The sequence below is a fragment of the Oculina patagonica genome, chromosome 3 (genome assembly GCF_052425735.1).
Source record: "Oculina patagonica isolate OP01 chromosome 3, crgOcupat, whole genome shotgun sequence".
In the NCBI taxonomy this organism is placed as follows: Eukaryota; Metazoa; Cnidaria; class Anthozoa; order Scleractinia; family Oculinidae; genus Oculina; species Oculina patagonica.
In genome coordinates this window covers 24,913,722-24,933,078 of record NC_135760.1, presented here as the reverse complement: position 1 = coordinate 24,933,078, position 19,357 = coordinate 24,913,722, and the positions used below count along the sequence as shown (strand labels likewise).

The 19,357-nt window shown below is 39.4% G+C and overlaps 2 protein-coding genes and 1 pseudogene across 3 annotated transcripts in view; all 3 read right to left on the bottom strand.

Annotated features, from left to right (window-relative positions):
* LOC144647201 (dynein axonemal heavy chain 10-like) overlaps positions 1–10,047 on the bottom strand; it is a 111,276-nt gene extending 101,229 nt beyond the window's left edge. The window contains 6 exon segments of the mRNA XM_078506967.1: positions 639–815; positions 1,675–1,923; positions 4,452–4,767; positions 5,372–6,378; positions 7,341–7,639; positions 9,693–10,047. Of these exon segments, the coding sequence (XP_078363093.1) occupies positions 639–815; positions 1,675–1,923; positions 4,452–4,767; positions 5,372–6,378; positions 7,341–7,639; positions 9,693–9,906 (2,262 nt within the window). The 5' untranslated portion in view covers positions 9,907–10,047.
* Positions 10,048–11,669: 1,622 nt separating this feature from the next.
* Positions 11,670–15,251, bottom strand: LOC144647209 (D-amino-acid oxidase-like; annotated as a pseudogene). The gene is made up of 5 exons (XR_013569544.1): positions 15,198–15,251; positions 14,325–14,657; positions 14,065–14,155; positions 12,996–13,250; positions 11,670–12,253 (listed from the first exon to the last, which is right to left on the bottom strand). The product of XR_013569544.1 is annotated as a D-amino-acid oxidase-like (transcript).
* Positions 15,252–18,687: 3,436 nt separating this feature from the next.
* The window catches only part of LOC144647208 (D-amino-acid oxidase-like), a 13,746-nt gene continuing 13,076 nt past the window's right edge, over positions 18,688–19,357 (bottom strand). Inside the window, exon 6 of the mRNA XM_078506974.1 lies at positions 18,688–19,357. This exon is cut by the window's right edge and continues 16 nt beyond it. Within this exon, the coding sequence (XP_078363100.1) occupies positions 18,898–19,357 (460 nt within the window). The 3' untranslated portion in view covers positions 18,688–18,897.

Below are 19,357 nucleotides of genomic sequence, written 5' to 3'. Positions count from 1 at the left end.
CACCAAAAAGGCATGAAGCCACAACGAGTGCCTAGTCCAATGTCAAGTTAACACCCCCCCCCCCCCTCCCAACAACCCATCAATTGCCAGAATAGTGAGAAGCACCATGGGAGAAGCAACTGTCTTGCTAAAGACCACAACACAGCAGACCAGTCCAGACCCTGGACCACTTAATCCAGATCTCAGGGGGGTACTCTGGCTTGTAAATGACGGGGATGATCGAATGGAGGCAAAATTCAGGACCCAAAAAAATCCCTAAGTCTTCCGACATTACCCAAAAAAAATCCCTGAACCAAAATTAACCCTCCAAAGAATCCCTTGTCAAATTACCCCTAAATTGCCAGGAGGTGCAATAAAATAACACAAAGAACGCTCGTTTTGTTTATTCATCATACCATAAATACGCCAAGACCCGACAAGGCACATTAGTTCGTTTCTAATACCCCAAAAATCCCCTATCTAAATCAAGATACCCAAAAATATACTTGCCAAATTTTCCAACCCAAAAAAATCCCGGAATCGAAAATTTCAAACCCAAAAAAATCCTAAAAAAGGTAGCTATTACCTAGGCCACCTCCAAGCGGCATAATTTCTTGATGCCTGTTTGTTGAAAATGAATTACAGTATTCATGTCTTACCAGTTTCCCTTGCTCTGAGTTTAGCATGTCCTCCATCTCTTGAAATCTCAAGATGGTGTGTTTTATGCGAAGGAAGAGAGAGCGTTCCCAGGTGATGGCCCCAGCTACAGGAGGCTGATTCTTGAAGATTGGAGGCTTTTCAGAGTTGGCTTTGAACAGTGCATACATTGCATCAACCTATTATGATAAAACATGCAAATGTCAAGCAAATAACTCTAAAAAAAACGAGCTGCCTGCCTCTGGATTCTTTCTAAGATTGCTCTCAAATTTCATTTAATAATTTTAGATTTTGTATCACGTTTTTTACTAGATTTTAGGGTTGCACCTCGCATGGGATACTTTTCCCATTCGTGCAATCCCATTAGGTCCTTTTTTTAATTCTGCTATTTATTTATTTATTTATTTTATATGTTTTTAATTATATTGAGACCAATAAAGTTGATAAATTCAAATTTTTTGGTTTTGTTTAGTGGTACAGGGTGGGATGGTGTGGGAGAGGGGAAATAAATGAAAAGAATGTCAATACTAGCAGTTGAATGTAATAGAAGTTACATGTAGGGACACTTAGAAATCTACAACACCAAATGACTGATGACTGCAGAATTGAAACACAAAGAATTCTGACTAATGGTGTATTTTCAGAAAAAAAATTCAATTTGGAATTTAGTTGAAATTCTCTACTGATAGATCTGCAGTTATACTGTTTGTGATTGATTGTCATTTTCTTAGTGGTTCTGAATTATTATAATTGCCATGTAAAGAGGGAACAAAGCAAAAATTCTCCCAGTGTTACACTGTACATGCCCGTACAATATTACAGAATCTGTTTACATAGCGCTGCTTTAGCCACTCACAAGCGCTACAATGAGCACTGCATGCAGGTTGCACGAACACTGTTTTCATAGCGCTCAGCAGTTTCAAAAATTGACTGCATGAGTGCTGCATAAGCGACGATGAGCGCTGCTCGAGAGCTGCAAGTTCAAGGTTCTTGCCTAGAGGTTAAAATGCACCTTGAACTCTAAGTAATTAAGCATACCTCTTTTCCAAACTGTACCAGAATGTCATTAAACTTCTTCATCATTTGTGAGTTAATAGCTTCACGAGATCTAATGTGTCTGAAGTTCAAGAGCATGTCAAAAGCTCCCTCTGCAGATCTCAGTGTCTTGAACGAGTCGTCAATGAAGTGTCTAGCTTCATTTTCAATGGCTGTCACTTCCCTGTGGAACCAGTCCATAACATTGCGCCAACTCGCAGCATGCCTGAGACTGAAGGCATCAAATCCAACCTAACAAGCAGAAATAGTTCAAAGATCAGAATGTTGCACCTTGCACCTACACATAGTTACTATTTAAGGTGCAAGACCTCTCTCCTCCACAGAGGCCTCTTTCATATTTCCTACAGGCTGGGAAATGGGGAGAGGTGAAAAGTAAGCGCGCAGAGCCTGGAGAGAATCTTTCACCTTTCCCGTCTTCCCCCGTGCTCCAGCTATTTCTCATTTTTCATGTTTTTCACCTTCCCCCACTGAAGGAGTCTCTGCGGAGGAGAGAGGTGCAAGAACAAGGGGTGCAAGGGGAGTGACAGGGAACAAACAACCCCATGCATTTTTATTTCCAATCTTCAGCAAGCACGTAAATGGCTAAAATATAAAAAAATAGGGCCCCAATGGGTCCATGTGTTTTGCTGCTAGAGCAAAGTCTTAGGGAACATGTTGATGAAAGACAAGTGAGTCGAGATTGAAATCCAACGTCTTTTATTGTCTGTCACTTGTGTGCAGGTTAATAATTGCACTATATTGTAGTCACTTTGTGTTAATTCAATCCTGATAATTTTACTGATCAATGTTATGTTGAAATCAAAGACAGCAAACACAATTTAATTACTAGTAAGTTAACGTAATGTCTGACATGATTGTCTCTTTGATAAAAAACAGTAACTCTTAACATTATAAAAAAATCTCAATGAACTCAATGTGATTCTTTTAGTGGCGTTATCTCACTGGTTACCGTTAGTTGTATTTGGAATCATTGTCACAATGGTAGCGTTTTAACAACAACGAAAAAGACAGAATCTATTGACCTTATAAGAACTCAATGTGATATATTTATTAGTGACAAGACAGTGGTTCTTTAACCACTTTCACCCAAATTAAACACTGGAACAACTAACTCTTAACAAACTTGTTGTGTCACCCTGAGTTAAATATGCAAAATTCAGAAATTATAAATAATCGCACGCGCACCGGCGTACAACAACAGAAAGACGGCGTTGAACGTAACGCAAAGTTCATTTTGAAAGCGAAAGTTTACAAATAATTATTATCATTCGTCAGTCATCCCTTCACGCATGAACACTCGTCGAATTTCAGTGTCTTCACAACAAGATCGGAAGATCGATAAGGACCAATTTTTGATTCTGCGAAAGTTCGTTTTCTTAAAGTTTTAGAAATTTGTGAAGTTGGAGGATTCACTGAGGACATCAAATTCTATTTTTCACGGCGTTTAATTAATCTTCACAAAATAAACATGTGGCGCCAGCGCGTCTGGCAGTCAAAAATTCATTTTTCAAAAAACTTTCCCTTTCCAGCTATTTTAGCGGGGCTTATACTATAGTACCTACCTGTCAGTCGTAGAAAAGCTGAAATTTAAGGATGAACTGTTTATTAAATGAAGACCGTATTATTTTTTAATAACTAGTAAACAAACTGGTCGCCACGCATTTAAACACGAACTGACGAATGTTGCATCTGATGCAGTGAATCTGGTGAATGAGAACTTCCTTTAATATTTCTTTGTTTTCGACGGTGTGCACCACTGAATAAGTTTCTTTCCCATTGTGATGTTACTAGTATTAATTCGTTTCTAGCTGTCTTTTATATAGCTCGAATACAGCTACAATTAGCGGTGCAGCCTACCAGCATGGTATATTCCTTTCCAGCTGTCTTTGCGTGACAAGTTACACGTTCATACATTTTATTTTAAAATATGAAGTTCAGAGTTAATACAGTACTAGTATGCTGTAGACAGTGTAGACAAGGTGAGGGTAAGTTTATTTTCAAAGCGAAAGTTTACAAACTGTGCACTAACCGGTCCTTTGGAGAAAATATTTATGACCTTCGGCGAGGTTCCAAGTCTTCGCTCTTTTCGTAAATGATGAAAACTGCAGAATAATTTTCTCATAAAACTGGAGTGGTCGCGCCACAGTTTGTTTTCTTTCCCAATGCGATATACTTTTAAATCGGTTTTCTGTTTTCCAACGTGTCCAACGTGGTTTGCGTTCGAATACTTTGGCCCGTAACTTCGAATGCGATCAGCGCTACGGTTTATTGGTTTCGATTTTGTTTGTTCATGGATTTGATTGACATCGGTAGTTCAGATTTCTCCTCTGTTACGGCACTTACACCTTACGGCACTTACACCTTACACCTTACGGCACAAACTTCAGCTCTCAATGTGTTTTGCTTGCAGCCATTGCGGCTGCCGCAAAACACAAAAACTGTATTAGTTATTTTTTGTTTCCTCACAATAAGACTTGTCAGTAAATTTAATTAGTATTTGCATGGTGTCTGTAAGTCCAGAAACCAGTTATAATGCAACTTTTTATATAATTATGAAATAAAAGTTCAAAGATAGCCTGATGAACACTTCCCTGAACCATCACAGATTACTCCCATTCCCCTCCCTCCTCCTCCTTTCCATGCCTCCCCAAAATTTTGTTATGTTGCCATGGCAATAATTCACTGAGCACCATTTTGGATGGAGAGAGACAGTGTGTCACTGCTGGGTTCAAACAGATCACTGGACATCTAGAACTTACATTTTCAATGGGCTTCACAAGTCCATCAACTCTTTTTAACACATCCTCAATACGCTTGGGATCTCCAGTCACTGCCTTGAGTTCTGGTCCAAAGATGTTATAGAACTCCTCCATCACCGTCGCCACCTCCTTCAAATCTTCACAGATTGAGGCCATGTGATCTGTCCTCTCAAACAAGCGTTTTCTGTCAAACTCCCACCTGGCATCTCTGCCTGAAGCTTCTATCTTGGCTCGCACATCAAAGTAGGATTCCTTCCACGTTTCTAATGTTTTCTTGGCTTCAGAGGTTTTTTGTTTCATGAGATAAGGCGGCTCCCTAGGAAAATTAGCAAAGTTACATGTATGTGTAAATAGTTTGTGATGGACTGGAGGTGTTAATGAGAAAGAGCTTGTACAAAGAAGAACAAAGTGTGGAAACCTAGGTGCTCTTCACTCTATTTGATAAATTATGGCAGGAACATCTGTGACTGTCAAGAAACACTGAAATCCCCAATTGGCTGGGATTTACTGACATTAACTTTGAAAACCTGAGACATGTAAGTATTGACCTCCAAGCTGTTGTAGCTTACTTTAAATGAAAAAGTGATATTTATAATTATTGTAAGGAAAAAATTATGCCCCATGGCTAAAACAGTAGTTCTTTTCAATGAATCAATGACACTGATAGGTGTATGTATCACAAGACATTTCTTGCAGTACATGTAGTCCTTGTTTGAAGAATCTTTTCACTTATCAACTGCGACAATTTCCTTTAAAATGTGGTTACCTTGTCAATTGAAAGTGACTTTAAGGCAGTCATTATTTTTCTTTTCTTACTCGCAGACTTACGAATAGTATTTTGCGTGTACATGTACAATGTAAAGCTGTACGTGTAAACCTCAAATTTAGTTCTGAAATTATGAAGAGTTGACAATACTTACTTAAAAATAGTGCGAACATTGACAATCTTGGAAACTCTTTCACTGAGTTCCCAGGCGATCCTTTCCATTAACGGCACCATCCTCTCATCTCTGTTGTAATGCCGTGATATGATCCACACCATTCTTAAAGCATTCATCATTGAAGGTATTGTCTCTAAGACAATGTTGAAGCTTGCACCATGAGCTAAATTTTTAAAATGTCTCTCAAGAGTTGAAAGGAATCTCACATTGTCCTTAGCTTCTGTGTAGTATTTTGTTAGCTCTGCTCTGTGATACTCAAAGCTTGCGAGACTTTCAGAATGGACATTAGTCAAGATAGCCACAACTTTATTGACAGTTGGCAATTTCAACTGCTCTGTGATTGCACTCAATGTTGCATTCCTTTCTCTCCAGAAATCAATCTCAGCCAAGGGCCCATTGCCTTGCGGAGTTTTCTTTAGCTGTACTTCCAAGGCAGAAGAGATTGTCACTTCCCAATTGTGAAGAGTTTCTTCCAACATGGCTACCAGTTCTGTGTCTTTTGTCATCTCAGCAATATCATCACCCAGCATGACATCAGGCATTTCAAGTCGAATATCACCCTCTAACTGATGAATTGTCCTGCTAATGTGTGACGCAAATTTTTGCATGTTCATCAAGAACTCATCTCGTAAGATAACCCTTGATCTACTTTCTTCGGAGCCCTGATCATGCCCCGAGTCGCCGGTATGAATACTGTGACTACCACTATCAGATGAAGACTCGTTTCGCTGGCCATTGTGTGAGAGAAGCGGCATGTAGACCAGAGTTAGAAGATGCTCCAGCATTTGCAGTGAGGGTCCATTTTGTGAGCCAAACTCAAAGAGAGGAGAAAGTATTTCTTCTGCTTCCTCCAGTGTTGACGGCAGGGGGACAGGACCAGTGGTGTTCCGTAGAAAGTAAAAGGCATTCTCATCGGCAAACTCTTCAGGAAGGTGCTCATAACAAACGTACATTACTGTCCTGATAACTTTCTGAATTATGATTTTCTGCAAATTGAAAGACATAAAACAAAATGTGATTTCCATGAGAGATGATCGGGGTGGCAAGTATCTTATTTTAGAAAATATGCAAGTTTGAGAGAACAGGAACGTCAAAAATAATGAGGTATATTGTCATTTGTCTCATCATGTAGTGAGTTGGGATGTAAATGGCCTGGTGATGATTTGACTGATAACTGCTTGTGTTCAGCTAGTAAAATAAGATATGCATCACTGTATGTACATGTAGCACCTTGGATATGTACCAGCAAGTAAACCTTATTGCCTGACGAGGACAAGCAGTATATATGCAAGACCTGCCCACATGTACAAGTATTGTACATCTTAATTGAAAAATAAGTACCACCACATGGTATAAATTTCCCTTGAGAAGTTGTAACTTTTTCATATGAAAATATGCTGATAGAAAATGTAATGCAAATGATTTGCATGAACATACAGTTGAATCCCGATAACTCGAACCCTCAGTAACTTGAACTCCCGCTAACTCGAACCTTTTTTGATTCCCCTTCAGGTCATTTTCTTACTAATTTTACCCTTAATAACTCGAACTCCCGATAATGGATATCTCGAACCTTTTTTGATTTCCCTTGAAGGTTCGAGTTATTGGGCTTCGGCTATAATACAAAACATTCTTAAATGAAGAATAAGCTTGTTCAAAAAAATGATAAATGCATGTGGCTGACAAAGGACTGTCATTAAGGGCAATAACCCGTAATATCCTGTTACGGCTGAGGTGAAGACATCGAGATTGGTGTTAACATGTATGTTACACTCAGCTTGTGTACAGAGCGAAATGTTACGGGTGATAAATTCAATGTAACAACAGCTTAAAACCTTAATGACAGCCCAGTGGCTGACAGACTGTTAACACTGCTTCGTGGTTCCAATAATCACAGCATTTGGGACTGCATTAAAACATTGCATGTACATGTGCAGAGTAGACTTACAGTCCTGGGAAGTGGAGGGGTGGTCTGATGCTCTTCTCCCTCCTCTGCCACACCACCTTCAGCCCCTTCAGCAGGAGTTGCAGCCACCTCCTCTCCAGTCTCAGGATTAGTCTGTGGTGCCTCCGCAGCCTGAGAACCATCCCTGACAGATGACGTCTCGTCAGCAGCCTTGGATCTTGCAGAGGGAACTCTCTCCATGACCAAATCATCACCTTCAGCAGCCACTACTTCAGCACCATCTGTTGAGGTCTTTTCACCTTCTTCATCACCACTAGGTGTCAGCTCTAGAAGTTCTGGTTCTAAGTACCCAATATAACAAAGGCATCAGTGCAATACTAATACCACCAGTTTGGTGCACATCTTCAACCAGTTACCGTAAAATTCTGGTTATAAGCCCCCCCCCCCCCCGGTTATAGGCCCATCATCCTGGAAACAAAAAAATACATCCGATTATAAGCCCCCCCCCCCCCCCGGATATCAGCCGCCCTCTACCGGACGACAGTACTGAATAGGGCTAAATGTTGCTTTATTGTGCGTTTTTAACTCAAAAACGTATTTCCAAGTCAACTTTCTTTTTTTTTTTTTTTTTTTCCTTTTATACCCCCCCCTATATCCCCCCCCCCTTAACCCCCAAACCCCACAAGTTGTATAACCCAGGGCTTATAACCGGAATTGTCTGGGACAAATGTCAACTGACAAATGATTCCACTGACACTGGCCAGTGAAATGAGTCTTCATCTGATAGTGGTAGTCACTGTGTTCATACCGGCGACTCGGGGCATGATCAGGGCTGTCCTAAGCACTGGGATGAAATGCCATCCAGGGATGATACGTGACGAAAAACGCCATGTAAACAGTCTTCCCGGGATGAAATGTAATGTAACGTAAGCACAGGCGAGATGGGCGGGACGACTTACGTCCCGGCATCCGGGGATGAACACACTCATATAAAATGAAAACTTTTTCATTCTGGGACAAAACTCATCTTGGCTCTCAAGTAAAGAGGCCCTAAATATGTTTTTTGTCTTTTAACTTTTCATAGTGATGTTCATGATAATGCCCCTTCATGTCTGGTTCACATTTAACATCTGCCATTGGTTTATAATTATATATTTGTAAAAAAAAGAAAGTTAAATGTTTCAATAAAGTTGTCTTGAATCTGTACGATTTGAGCACTGTCTGTGGGGCACATTACATATACACATCTACCGCAAGAGTAAGCACATGCATAAAAGTGGTCGTATTTGATGTTTTTTCCAAGATGGTATATACAAATGGTATGCAGATCACGTGCACTTGTGCTTGCATTTGCTTTTGCAATGTTCTGCACATGTACATGTGCATGAAGAAACACAGGCAGACCACCCTATGTGTTCGTAGTTAATTATTGTTGTTGACATGAGACGAACAAAAGAAATTTTGAAATCGATAAGGGCTACTGAAATAAAGCTTTAGAAATAAAATATCTAAACTACATTTCGCTCTAAATATCTCAATAAAGTTTAATGAAATGTTTATCGACTCATGTGTCGTATTTTTTCGCCTGCGCGGGCCGTTTTAAGCGCTTTTTTAACTGATTTAGCCGGCCGAAGGCCGTAAGAAAGAAAGAGGAGACAAGGCTTGCAGTCGGCGGCCGACAGGCGACCTCCTCCACTTCAAACCGGAATTAACGCCAAACTAATGAAAAACTCACCTATCTGACGACGGCTGTCGATCGGTGAGTTGTTGCTCTATCTCTTCGCCGAATTTTAGCTTCATCCCTCCAACATTTTCCGAGAAAATCCATGCTGAAATCATGCAAACGGCTTTCTTAGACTATGAATCGGTGCTCGACATAGCGACCAGGGAAAGATTCCAAACAGGCCGGCCGTTTCAAATTAACCAATCACGCTTGGTTGAAGTTCAGCGGAAGTGTCAAAACTCCTGTGCGGGGCAGGGTTGGGGTTTTGAACCGCGGCCGGCTGCCGCGGGAAGCCAAGCGCTGATTGGTTAATTATTCTAATAGCCAAGAAATCAATATTTACAAATTTCGCTTTGCATCAGAACGAAATTAAGGATATTGAAGTCGCTACTTGTCCAGAAGCTCATATTTCTTGTCAATGGCGGGAATTGTACTAGCTGCAGAGATTACTGCAAAACTGCATAGCTATAGAAACAAATCAACGATATTTATTCATTTTATATCATGTGCAGAGCAACGTTTAACCATCTGTTAAGCAACCTAGATCAAATACAACCGCACAAACACTTTTACCGCAATGCTAATCTCCCATAAAACAGAGCGTCTTTATTGTTTTCTCATAAAAGAAAATGGCGCCCAAAATAACTAATACTTTAGCTCCCTAAATTTACCTGCTTCGACTTCAATTTCCTCCTCTTCTTCCTTCAACTGGGAGTAAAATATCATCGTGCATCCTTCCTTTGGAGTTTCGTTTAAAAATTTCAGAATCTCGTTCTCATATCGACCGTCTTCTCGAGACAGCAAATCGTCAAACACCTCTGGGTCCGTAATCCCAAGGCCAAGATACATCTTGTTTCTCATCCATTCGATGCGTGTATCATCCATGCTGGCGAGTTGTAATTAAGCTCTGATAGATATGTGTATATTTATAATTCCAATGGTGTCGGCTATTTTACAAGTTCTACTCAAGAATCCTTTCTAGGCGACACTTTTCTGTTATCGTTTCACTTCATGATCGTCGCCATCTTTGTCTAGGAGTTGTTGCTATGACAACGCAGTGTGTCTTGTATTCGAGCTCGAAGCGAATGAAGCTGCTGAAAGAACTGAAAGAACTGACATAAAAAAAATATCCTCATTTGATATGAATCCCTTGAATTCAATTTGGATATTTTTAAGTCAAGATGAAAGAACACAAAGATTTTGCTAAAGCCAAAATTTAGGATTTTTAAATTCTTAATTTATTGTACTCTAGTCGGCCTAGGAACTCGGCTATCTCGGCTATTTCCGAGGGGTTTATTTACTAAATACCACGGTTATTTCGAGCTAAAATCTATTATGTCATTTTCTATCGGCTGTTTCGAACTCCCGCTATTTCGAACTTTTTTTGTTTTTCCTGACGGTTCGAAATAGTGGGAGACCGGGAGTCGCCGTCTCAGAGCGTCTCCAACAGTTTAGTCAAGAACAGGGGCTGCAGATTTAAGACTCAAATGCAAGTCACACCCCTACCAAGAATTCCGAGGGGTATCAATCCCTCGTGTATTTCCGTGCTGGATACAATTTATACAGTCAACTCTCTCTTAACGGACACCTCTATAAGACGGACACCTCCATAAGACGGACACCTGGGTATGGTCCCTGCCGTTTTTCAGTCATTTTACTGTAAGAAAACTCTCTGTAAGACGGACACTCTCTAAGACGGACAACGGACACTTTGAAACCGCCAACGGACAGGCACTAAAAGTTATTTTTTCGTGAATAATACTTCAAAACTTGTTATCGACATATAGCAAAGTGGGTCAGCGCCTTTAGAATACCAAATTTACCAAAAACAATCCGCTAAAACGCATTACTTCTCTGCTTTAAAAACTTGTAGATTTAGTTTTCTACTTCCAGTATCACAGTTTGTTATTAACAAACAAGTCGAATCTTTGATATTATTTTTGTTCCACTTTATAGGTTTTGCTAACGTAAGCGACTAAAACAGACGTGTATTCGTTGTGCATAGCCGTTTAGCTTTATCGTCTCAAAATTTCTGGTGTCACGTTACCTCGACTCTCTATAAGGCGGACACCTCTATAAGACGGACAGTTGGGGTCGGTCCCGACGGTGTCCGTCTTAGAGAGAGTTGACTGTATACCGTAAAATTCCGATTATAAGCCCTGGGCTTATACAACTTCATAAGGGTTTCTGGGTGGGCTTACAAGCGGATGGGCTTATATCCGCAAGGGCTTATTAACCGGAATAAGAAAACGTTTCGAAACGAGCCACCGGAGTGTCGATCGAAATACGTGCGAAGTACTGTCATCCGGCAGAGGGGGGCTTATATCCGGGGGGCTTATAATCGGATGTATTTTTTGTTTCCAGGTAGATGGGCCTATAACCGGGGGGGCTTATAACCGGAATTTTACGGTATGCGATTGCCAGCAATAAATAGTCGCCCTCTGAAAGAGGCGTTCATTTTGAGTTCATTCTTTTTTATTTATAAATGGAATAAAAAGAAATATTACAATTGCTGACAACAATCTCAAAGATGCACAAGCAGGAGCCCGCTCCTCAGTAAAACTCAAAATTTTGTATAACACGTCATTGAAAAAAAAATTCAAAACTTAATACGTAATTTTCGTGACTAAATACAATTTTAAGCTTCCAGCTCATAATAAACAACTTAGAAATATTTTTGCCTTGAGCTCAGTTAAATAACATTATGCAAACTGTCATTCATCCAAACATAACAAATTACAGTTTTGAATAGTAAATCTGTGGTCTTTTAAAAAAAAAAAAAAAAAAAAAAAAACACGATCCACCATGGCGCTAGCTTCTATTGCACAGCCCCACGAGAAAGTCACACCCGAGCCTCCATGTCCATAGTTGTGCAGAAGATAAGGACACACAGGATCCCACTCCAGTCGAACGTTGCCTTTACGAGCGGGCCGCAGTCCTACCAACACTTCCTCCACGTCCCCGTCTCCATAGTTACGGAGGGGAGGGTAGAACTCCTTGACTTTCTCGAACATTCTTCTGATTGGTGGATAATCGAGCGTGAGATTTCTGTCCCATTGGTTGGGTTGTACCATGCCACCCAGCCATAGTTTGTCGTCACCTCTTGGTAAGATGAACACGAAGCTTTGTCCTTCTTTTTTGGACTCGTCAATGTCTTCGATCAGAGAGATGCACATTGAATGGTTAAGCTTGGGCATCAAGCTTCCATCGTTCTTCACCTTAATAATTACGCCTGTAACGGAACAACAACGAAACTGTGATCAGAAAACATTTACATTTGAAAACGTTCCATTTTAATATGATGGACAGCACACGATACAGCAGTTTTCATTTGAGTGTCGTAAAACCAAAACCAAAATAATCACTCTAGCCAATCGCAAAGAACACAGACAATTCAGTAAAACAATATAAACTCGAAGCAAATACACGTAGCCGGAACGAAGCGCGGCACAACGTGCGCGAGCGAGTCACGATTGGTTTTGATTGTACTTCTCCAGTGATTGGCTGAGAAAGTGGCGCGAGAGTTTTAAACCTATCACTGTGCCTAGTAATACAAAACCAATGCAAACGCGAATTACTTTCGACACTCGAGTAAAAAACCGTTCTAATAAGAACAAGAAATTCTGAAAACTTGGAGCGGTTTTCAGCTGAGTTTCGTAAAACCAAAACCAAAGTAATCACTCTGGCGAATCTCAAAGGACACAGATAATCCAGTGAACCAACCAAAACTGGAAGCAAATACGTGTATATGTAGCCGGTGCAAAGCGCGAAAAAACGCGGGAAATCGTGTGTGAGCGAGTCACGATTGGTTTTACTTCTGATTGGTTGAAAAAGAGGCGCCAGTTTTTTAACCAATCACTAAGCGTAGTAATGCAAACCAAAGTAAATGCGGATTACTTTCAAAAAACGCTGGAAGCGAAAAATTATCTCGTAAAATTAAAACCGCTCCAATGTTAAATTAAAACAGTACTTACCTCTCAGAGGGTAGACATCTTCATCTCCTGCCAGTTCTTTAGCGCTTAGTCCAGAGCAATTGAAGATCAGCTGAGCTTTGTATTTTCTTTTCAGGTCGTCTGCCTGATCTCTCAACAGTCCGTGAATTTCATCGTGTACAAAGCGGCAGCCTTTGTCACGACACTGTTTGTAAAGCCACTGCATGTACGTGACTGTGTCAACCATAGGAGCCATGTGTTTGTACGCGTCCACTACACCCGTGTCTGTGTTCACAGCTGACGGAGAACAAAATGAGATAATATCTTAGAAAAGCAGTTTTAACCCTTAACATGCTAAGCCCGGATTTTTCCGGGATTTGGAGGAATAGCCATTCTGCCACTTATGACGTCACCAATTTACACGTCAGCAGATTTTTGTGATTTGCATCTTATAAAGCTTGGATAGATCTTTCCATAGGACTGTCCATCTTCAATATTGACTGCATTCCGACAGAGCTAATCGAAAAAAACGTGATCAGTTTTTGGTGTAAAATTGGTGCTAAAACAGGCCAAAATACCCGTACTTGATCATGATCTCCTTTCCAGGGTTTTCCATTGATTCAGGTCAAAACTTTTCAGGCCAGTAGAAGGGGTGCACAGAGTAAAAGATAGAGAGAATAAGAAAGCAGAGAAAAACGAAAAGGAAAGGAGCAAGGAAAAAAATCGGAACGGTTCAGCAAAAAAAAAAAAAAAAAAAAAGTCCAAATTTTGGCTTATGCGCACGCGCCAAAGTAAAATATTGTACATTTTTACATGGTAATTACATCAAAATCTTCCTGCATTGTCAGAAAGTGCATTTTTAGCAAATTTAGAGAAAATTTGGACCGTAGAGCCAAGAAAATCGATTAACGGTTAAAAAAAACGCGTTTTTGGGAATAATTTCAGCATATTAAGGGTTAAAATAATACATCAACACACAAACCATGGTTTAAAATAGGCTCGGAATAAATATCATTTCCGGAATAAATAAAATGAGTATCAACAAAAAAATGAAGGAAACTCTAAAACTTGATACATAAAAAATTTAAAGCGAGACACTTGTGTAACATACCAGTTTCTTGAATGAGTTTGGCGTCATGGCGGAATCCTGGCAAGTGATTTAACTCGTTCATCTTTTCCAGCTGACCAGGAAGATCATTGACCTGAGAGAAAAAGCATTGATATTATTAACTTATTATTTGTTTGCTTTTTTCAGCAAAAAAAGATAATACAGTTAGCAGAAAGCCTATGCACTTCGTCTACATATGTACGCAACAAGACGATTTCATAGAAATGAAACTATAGTAAAAAGTTCGGTCAATCGACATTTACCTTGTTCTTAAAGTAGAAGACAGAGTGCCTCAGGTAGGCTCCAGTTTCCTTTGGATTCATGGCCAACTCCATGAACTTGCCATAGCTGTCCATGCACCAAACCTTGGACCTCTCCAGTGACTTCTCGTCTATGTGTCGTCCACACACCGCTGGAGGCCACTCCCACAGAGCGCCGGCGATCTCGGAGGTGATGCGTTTACCAGAGGAGACTGGGGAAGCGTACTCTTTTGCTACAACGGTCACTTTGTATCCTTTCTGCAGAAGCTGTAATGCTGACGTCATACCCACAACTCCGCCACCGATCACCAACACGCGAGGAGCGCGGGGTGATTTCTAATGAGAGAAAAGTTATCATGATCTTGGTGTTATTAGTTACACGAAGAAAATAACTGCACACTCAAAACAGTTCGAAACAGTTATAATTTAGTTTCTTACAGTAGAACAATACATTGGGAACATGGAAAGTTGACTAGCAGGTTTTACGGGCAAAGATTCTTTTTTTAAAAAAAAAATTTTTTTTTATAAAAAAATTTTATATATTTTTTTTTTTTTTTATTTTATATTTATCCTCTTTTTTTCTCCTTTTTTTTTCTCGGGCGTTTATTTTTTTTTTTTTTTTTTAAAAAAAAACCCCCCTTTGGGGGGGAGAAAAAATAAAAGAAATTTTTCGTATTTAAAAAAAAAATTTTTTACAAAAAAAAAAAAATAAAAAAAAAAAAAAAAAAAAAAAAAAAGATAATAATAAAAAAAAAAAAAAAAAGAATAGGTTTTGACTGCCAAGATTAAATTTAACAACGCTAACGATAACGAATAACGATAAACTTGAAAAAATTGAAGAAATCTCTAGTAACAGAAGATGAAAAATTGGTTTACCTTCGTGGTGCGAGCAAAACTTGGCAATTTTCTTTCTTGAATTTGCATCGACATTTTGAGCTCCCGTGTGCTAATCTTCTCAAATGTCTTTCAGGAATCAAGTGCTCGAACTGCTAGTAGCTCACATTCACAACTGAAAATTCTACCCTGTATTTATACCACCGTAGCAAAAAAAAACGTGCGGGCTTCCACAAGTAAAAATAGGCCTTTTGAATTCCAGCACGATGGTGCCGTGGTGTGACGCTCCACAAGTGACTTTTCTTTTGCTCGAGAGTGATGAAGTAAAGTGTTGAAAAGTGACCCAGGTTAATAAGAATTTTCATGATTTTTGTCGCGATTAGTAGTTACATGTAGTTGTATTCGAATTGTTTTCGAATTTTCTAAAGTTTTTTCCGCCTATTTCCGTTGCACATGAAACACAAGTCTCCCAAGCTCATTGCATGATGGCACGTGTGTCGTCACACGACATTGGGCTGTAAAAGTGAATTTGTATGGGATATGCAACTAACACATTTAGTAGGTAGAAAATACGGAAAGAACTAAAATTGTGTCGATTTCGTGTTTAAGGCCGCCCCACTTTCATTTCAAACTTTCAGTAGCACTGAGTTTGACAACAACCTCCGTGCAGGTCAGTTTTAATAAAGGAATGACCCTTAAGCTTCATTGGTTTCCTCTCTGAAAGACACTGAAACTCGCTGAGATCGCTTAAGCTTTCAGCGGCCGCAAAACACAAGTAACACACACACACACACACGCTAAAAAAAATATTATTTCTTTCAGTATTTCTAGCTGATGAACTTGGGATACCTGTGGTTAATATAAGAATCAAGCCTCACCGTGGTACCAGTATTTCCGGCTGGCAATGACCAAAAAACCCAAACCGTTTCTCGTGCCACGACTAATTTGGTTAGTTAGTTTTCCTCGAATTCGGCAAATTCAGTGAACTTGACCTAGTTGTATAACTACAGCCCTTGTCTTTTCAATTGCGATACAAAGCAGCAAGTTAACTCTATATTTGCAAGTTTATTAATTCCAAAAAGATAATATGTAAACCAAAGTTTTCTTTTCTGCAGATGAGATTACAAATCAAATCAGTCTGTCGACCGTGAGCTTTATCGAACCTTTTTGGGGTCGTCTACCTTTTTAATTGGGGGCACTTAAAATTAAAGCATCACGTATTGAGATTTGTTTATCAATAACACTTCAGATACATATAAAATACTTTCCGCCTAAATTCTCAAATTCTGTATAATCCAGTTCTTGTGCCACAGTCGGATTTTTTCTTTTTACTGTGGGGCACTAAGAAATGAAATTAAAGTGTCGGGTATTGAGATTAGTTTATCAATAATACTTTAGACGTGTCACTAATACTTTCCGCTTAAATACTCAAATACGTGTCTAAAACGTTCAGTTCTATATATATAGTGTCCCCCCAGTCAGAATCTTTCACCTGATGCAGTTGTTAGATATTTGTGCACATTTTCGTCCTTTAAACTTCTCAGACGTGATCCTTACAACAATATATCAACTTTGTAGTAAAAAAAAATGGTAGATAGTCAGTCTCCATCTTTATTTCTCACGGCGTCGGTTGCGGGCGTCACTTATCACCTGGCCCAGCTCCCGGTCTCCGTGCTCAGGGTTAGAGCGCCCAACCGGTATTCTGGGAGGCCATGGGTTCGTTCCCGTCGGGGACTCGATTTTTTCTTTTCCCCGCTCGTGTCATGTAGAATAATTTCTTCACAATATATCAACTGTATGACGAAGATGTGGTTCTTGTTCAAGTTCCGTAACAAATGCTATTAGCAGCTATGTCCAGGTCACGGTTTGAAACCGCAAACGATTCTAAAGACGTGATGACCAGAGTTTTCAATTAAGTGTGGGTTAATTGTGACTTCTGATGTAAAATGAAATCCGGCACAGTAAAACCGGGAGGATAACGCACACATTTTGCAGTCTCAACAACACGGAATTTCTCGGATATAACGGGGTCTATAACGAACGTTGAATATATTGTTTGAATCAAATCCAAATGAGGGTTGAAAAATAACTTTATTTAAATAGAGTTGTTTGTTTAGAGTTAATTTTTTTTATGGGATGCTGGAGACTCAAAACATTTTCCGCGAAACTCAGTTGAGATAGCATATAAGACCAATGCAATAAATTCGAAAATATCAGTCGCACACAATTTTGCTAAAGTGCAGTCCTGAGTCGAAAGGATGCACCAGACCTTCGGAACGGCCTTCTTCGCTGCTGATATTGAACTTAACTAGTTAGTGATAAAACAATTTTGCTAGTTGTCTTAGTTGTGGAGGTTGTCACACTCCAAAGGTCATTATAATAATCCTTGTGGATAATATCGTTTTACTATCAGTAATACTTCAGATACATATAAAATACTTTCCACCGAAATTTTTCAAATACTTGACTGAATATTCCAGTTCTAGTGCCACAGTCGAATTTTTCTTTTTATTGGGGGTACTTAATATCACGTACTAAAATAAATTTATCAATAATACTTCAGATACATGTGTAATACTATCCGCTGAAATTCTGAAATACCTGTTTAAAATTTGAGTCCAGTCAGAACCTTTTAGCTCATGTCTTCGATTTTTACACGGATTTATGCACGTTTTCGTCCTTAACTCCTCAGACGTGATCAGGACGTGATCCTTACAACAATATATCAACTGTATGACGAAGATGTGGTTCTTGTTCTTTCCGTAACAAATTCTATTAGCACGTAGGCTTATTAACAAAGGAAAATTGACTGATATAGCACTAAATTCTCCAACCCAGTATTACACGAAATGTGAGGCGATCAGTGAAGATAATTAAGTTAATAAAAAAAATAGTTGCCATGGTAAAAAAAAAAAAACAATTTCGCTCCTACTTTGTCCGTTTGTAGAGCTAGGTAAGTAACATTTTTGCTAAAGTGCAGGAGTCGAAAGGATGCGCCGAATTTGCGGAATGGCCTTCTTTGCTGCTGATGTTGAACTTTACCCGCTCGAAATAAATTAATTTTGCTAGTTGTGGAAGTTGTCAAACTCCAAAGGTCATTAATAATCCTTGTCGACAAAACGCACGAAAACTCGAAAGCTGAAATAGCTAAAACGATCCGAGTTATTCCTCCCTCGTCACGAGTCACGTTTAGGTTACCTTCCAAAAAACTGGTACAACGGAAAAATGAACTTTGTGGTGTAGTTAATGGGAATGATAGGCTAAGAAGGACATAACTGCTAATTTCCTATACCGGCTTTTAATACACCAACTGTTATGAGCCACTCTACCCGAGAAAAGTTTCGAGGAAATATTTCTCTCATGGAGTGCTTTCTACACTCGTCTGGACAATTATTTTTCAAAATAAAAGGAGGCAAGTTTCCATGAAACTCCAATATTTTTATTAAATAATAGCATTTATATTATATATTTTATTTACAAAATGTTTTCTTTTTTGCTCTTTTAGTTTTTAATAAATAGTACAATGAAATTTTTGTATGAAAGCAGGTTCACAAATAAGTTTGTAGTTTTATTAAAGAAACGCATCTCTGCTGTTAAATCATTCGTCAACTTGACATTGTTTTTTTTAAAGACTTTAATAAAAAAAACTCCGCTGGAAAAGCATCGATCGACCATTAACAAAATTCGTTTCAATGCTTAGGCTTTGAGCTCAAGAAGACCTCGAAAAAAAGCGAACAAATGTTTAAAGCTTAGAAAGATAAATCTGTGGTCTTTTGAGAACACGATCAACCATGGCGCTAGCTTCTATAGCACAGCCCCACGAGAAAGTCACACCCGAGCCTCCATGTCCATAGTTGTGCAGAAGATAAGGACACACAGGATCCCACTCCAGTCGAACGTTGCCTTTACGAGCGGGCCGCAGTCCTACCAACAATTCCTCCACGTCCTCGTCTCCATAGTTACGGAGGGGAGGGTAGAACTCCTTGACTTTCTCAAACATTCTTCTGATTGGTGGATAATCGAGCGTGAGATTTCTGTCCCATTCGTTGGGTTGAACCATGCCACCCAGCCATAGTTTGTCGTCACCTCTTGGTAAGATGAACACGAAGCTTTGTCCTTCTTTTTTGGACTCGTCAATGTCTTCGATCAAAGAGATGCACATTGAATGGTTAAGCTTGGGCATCAGGCTTCCGTCGTTCTTC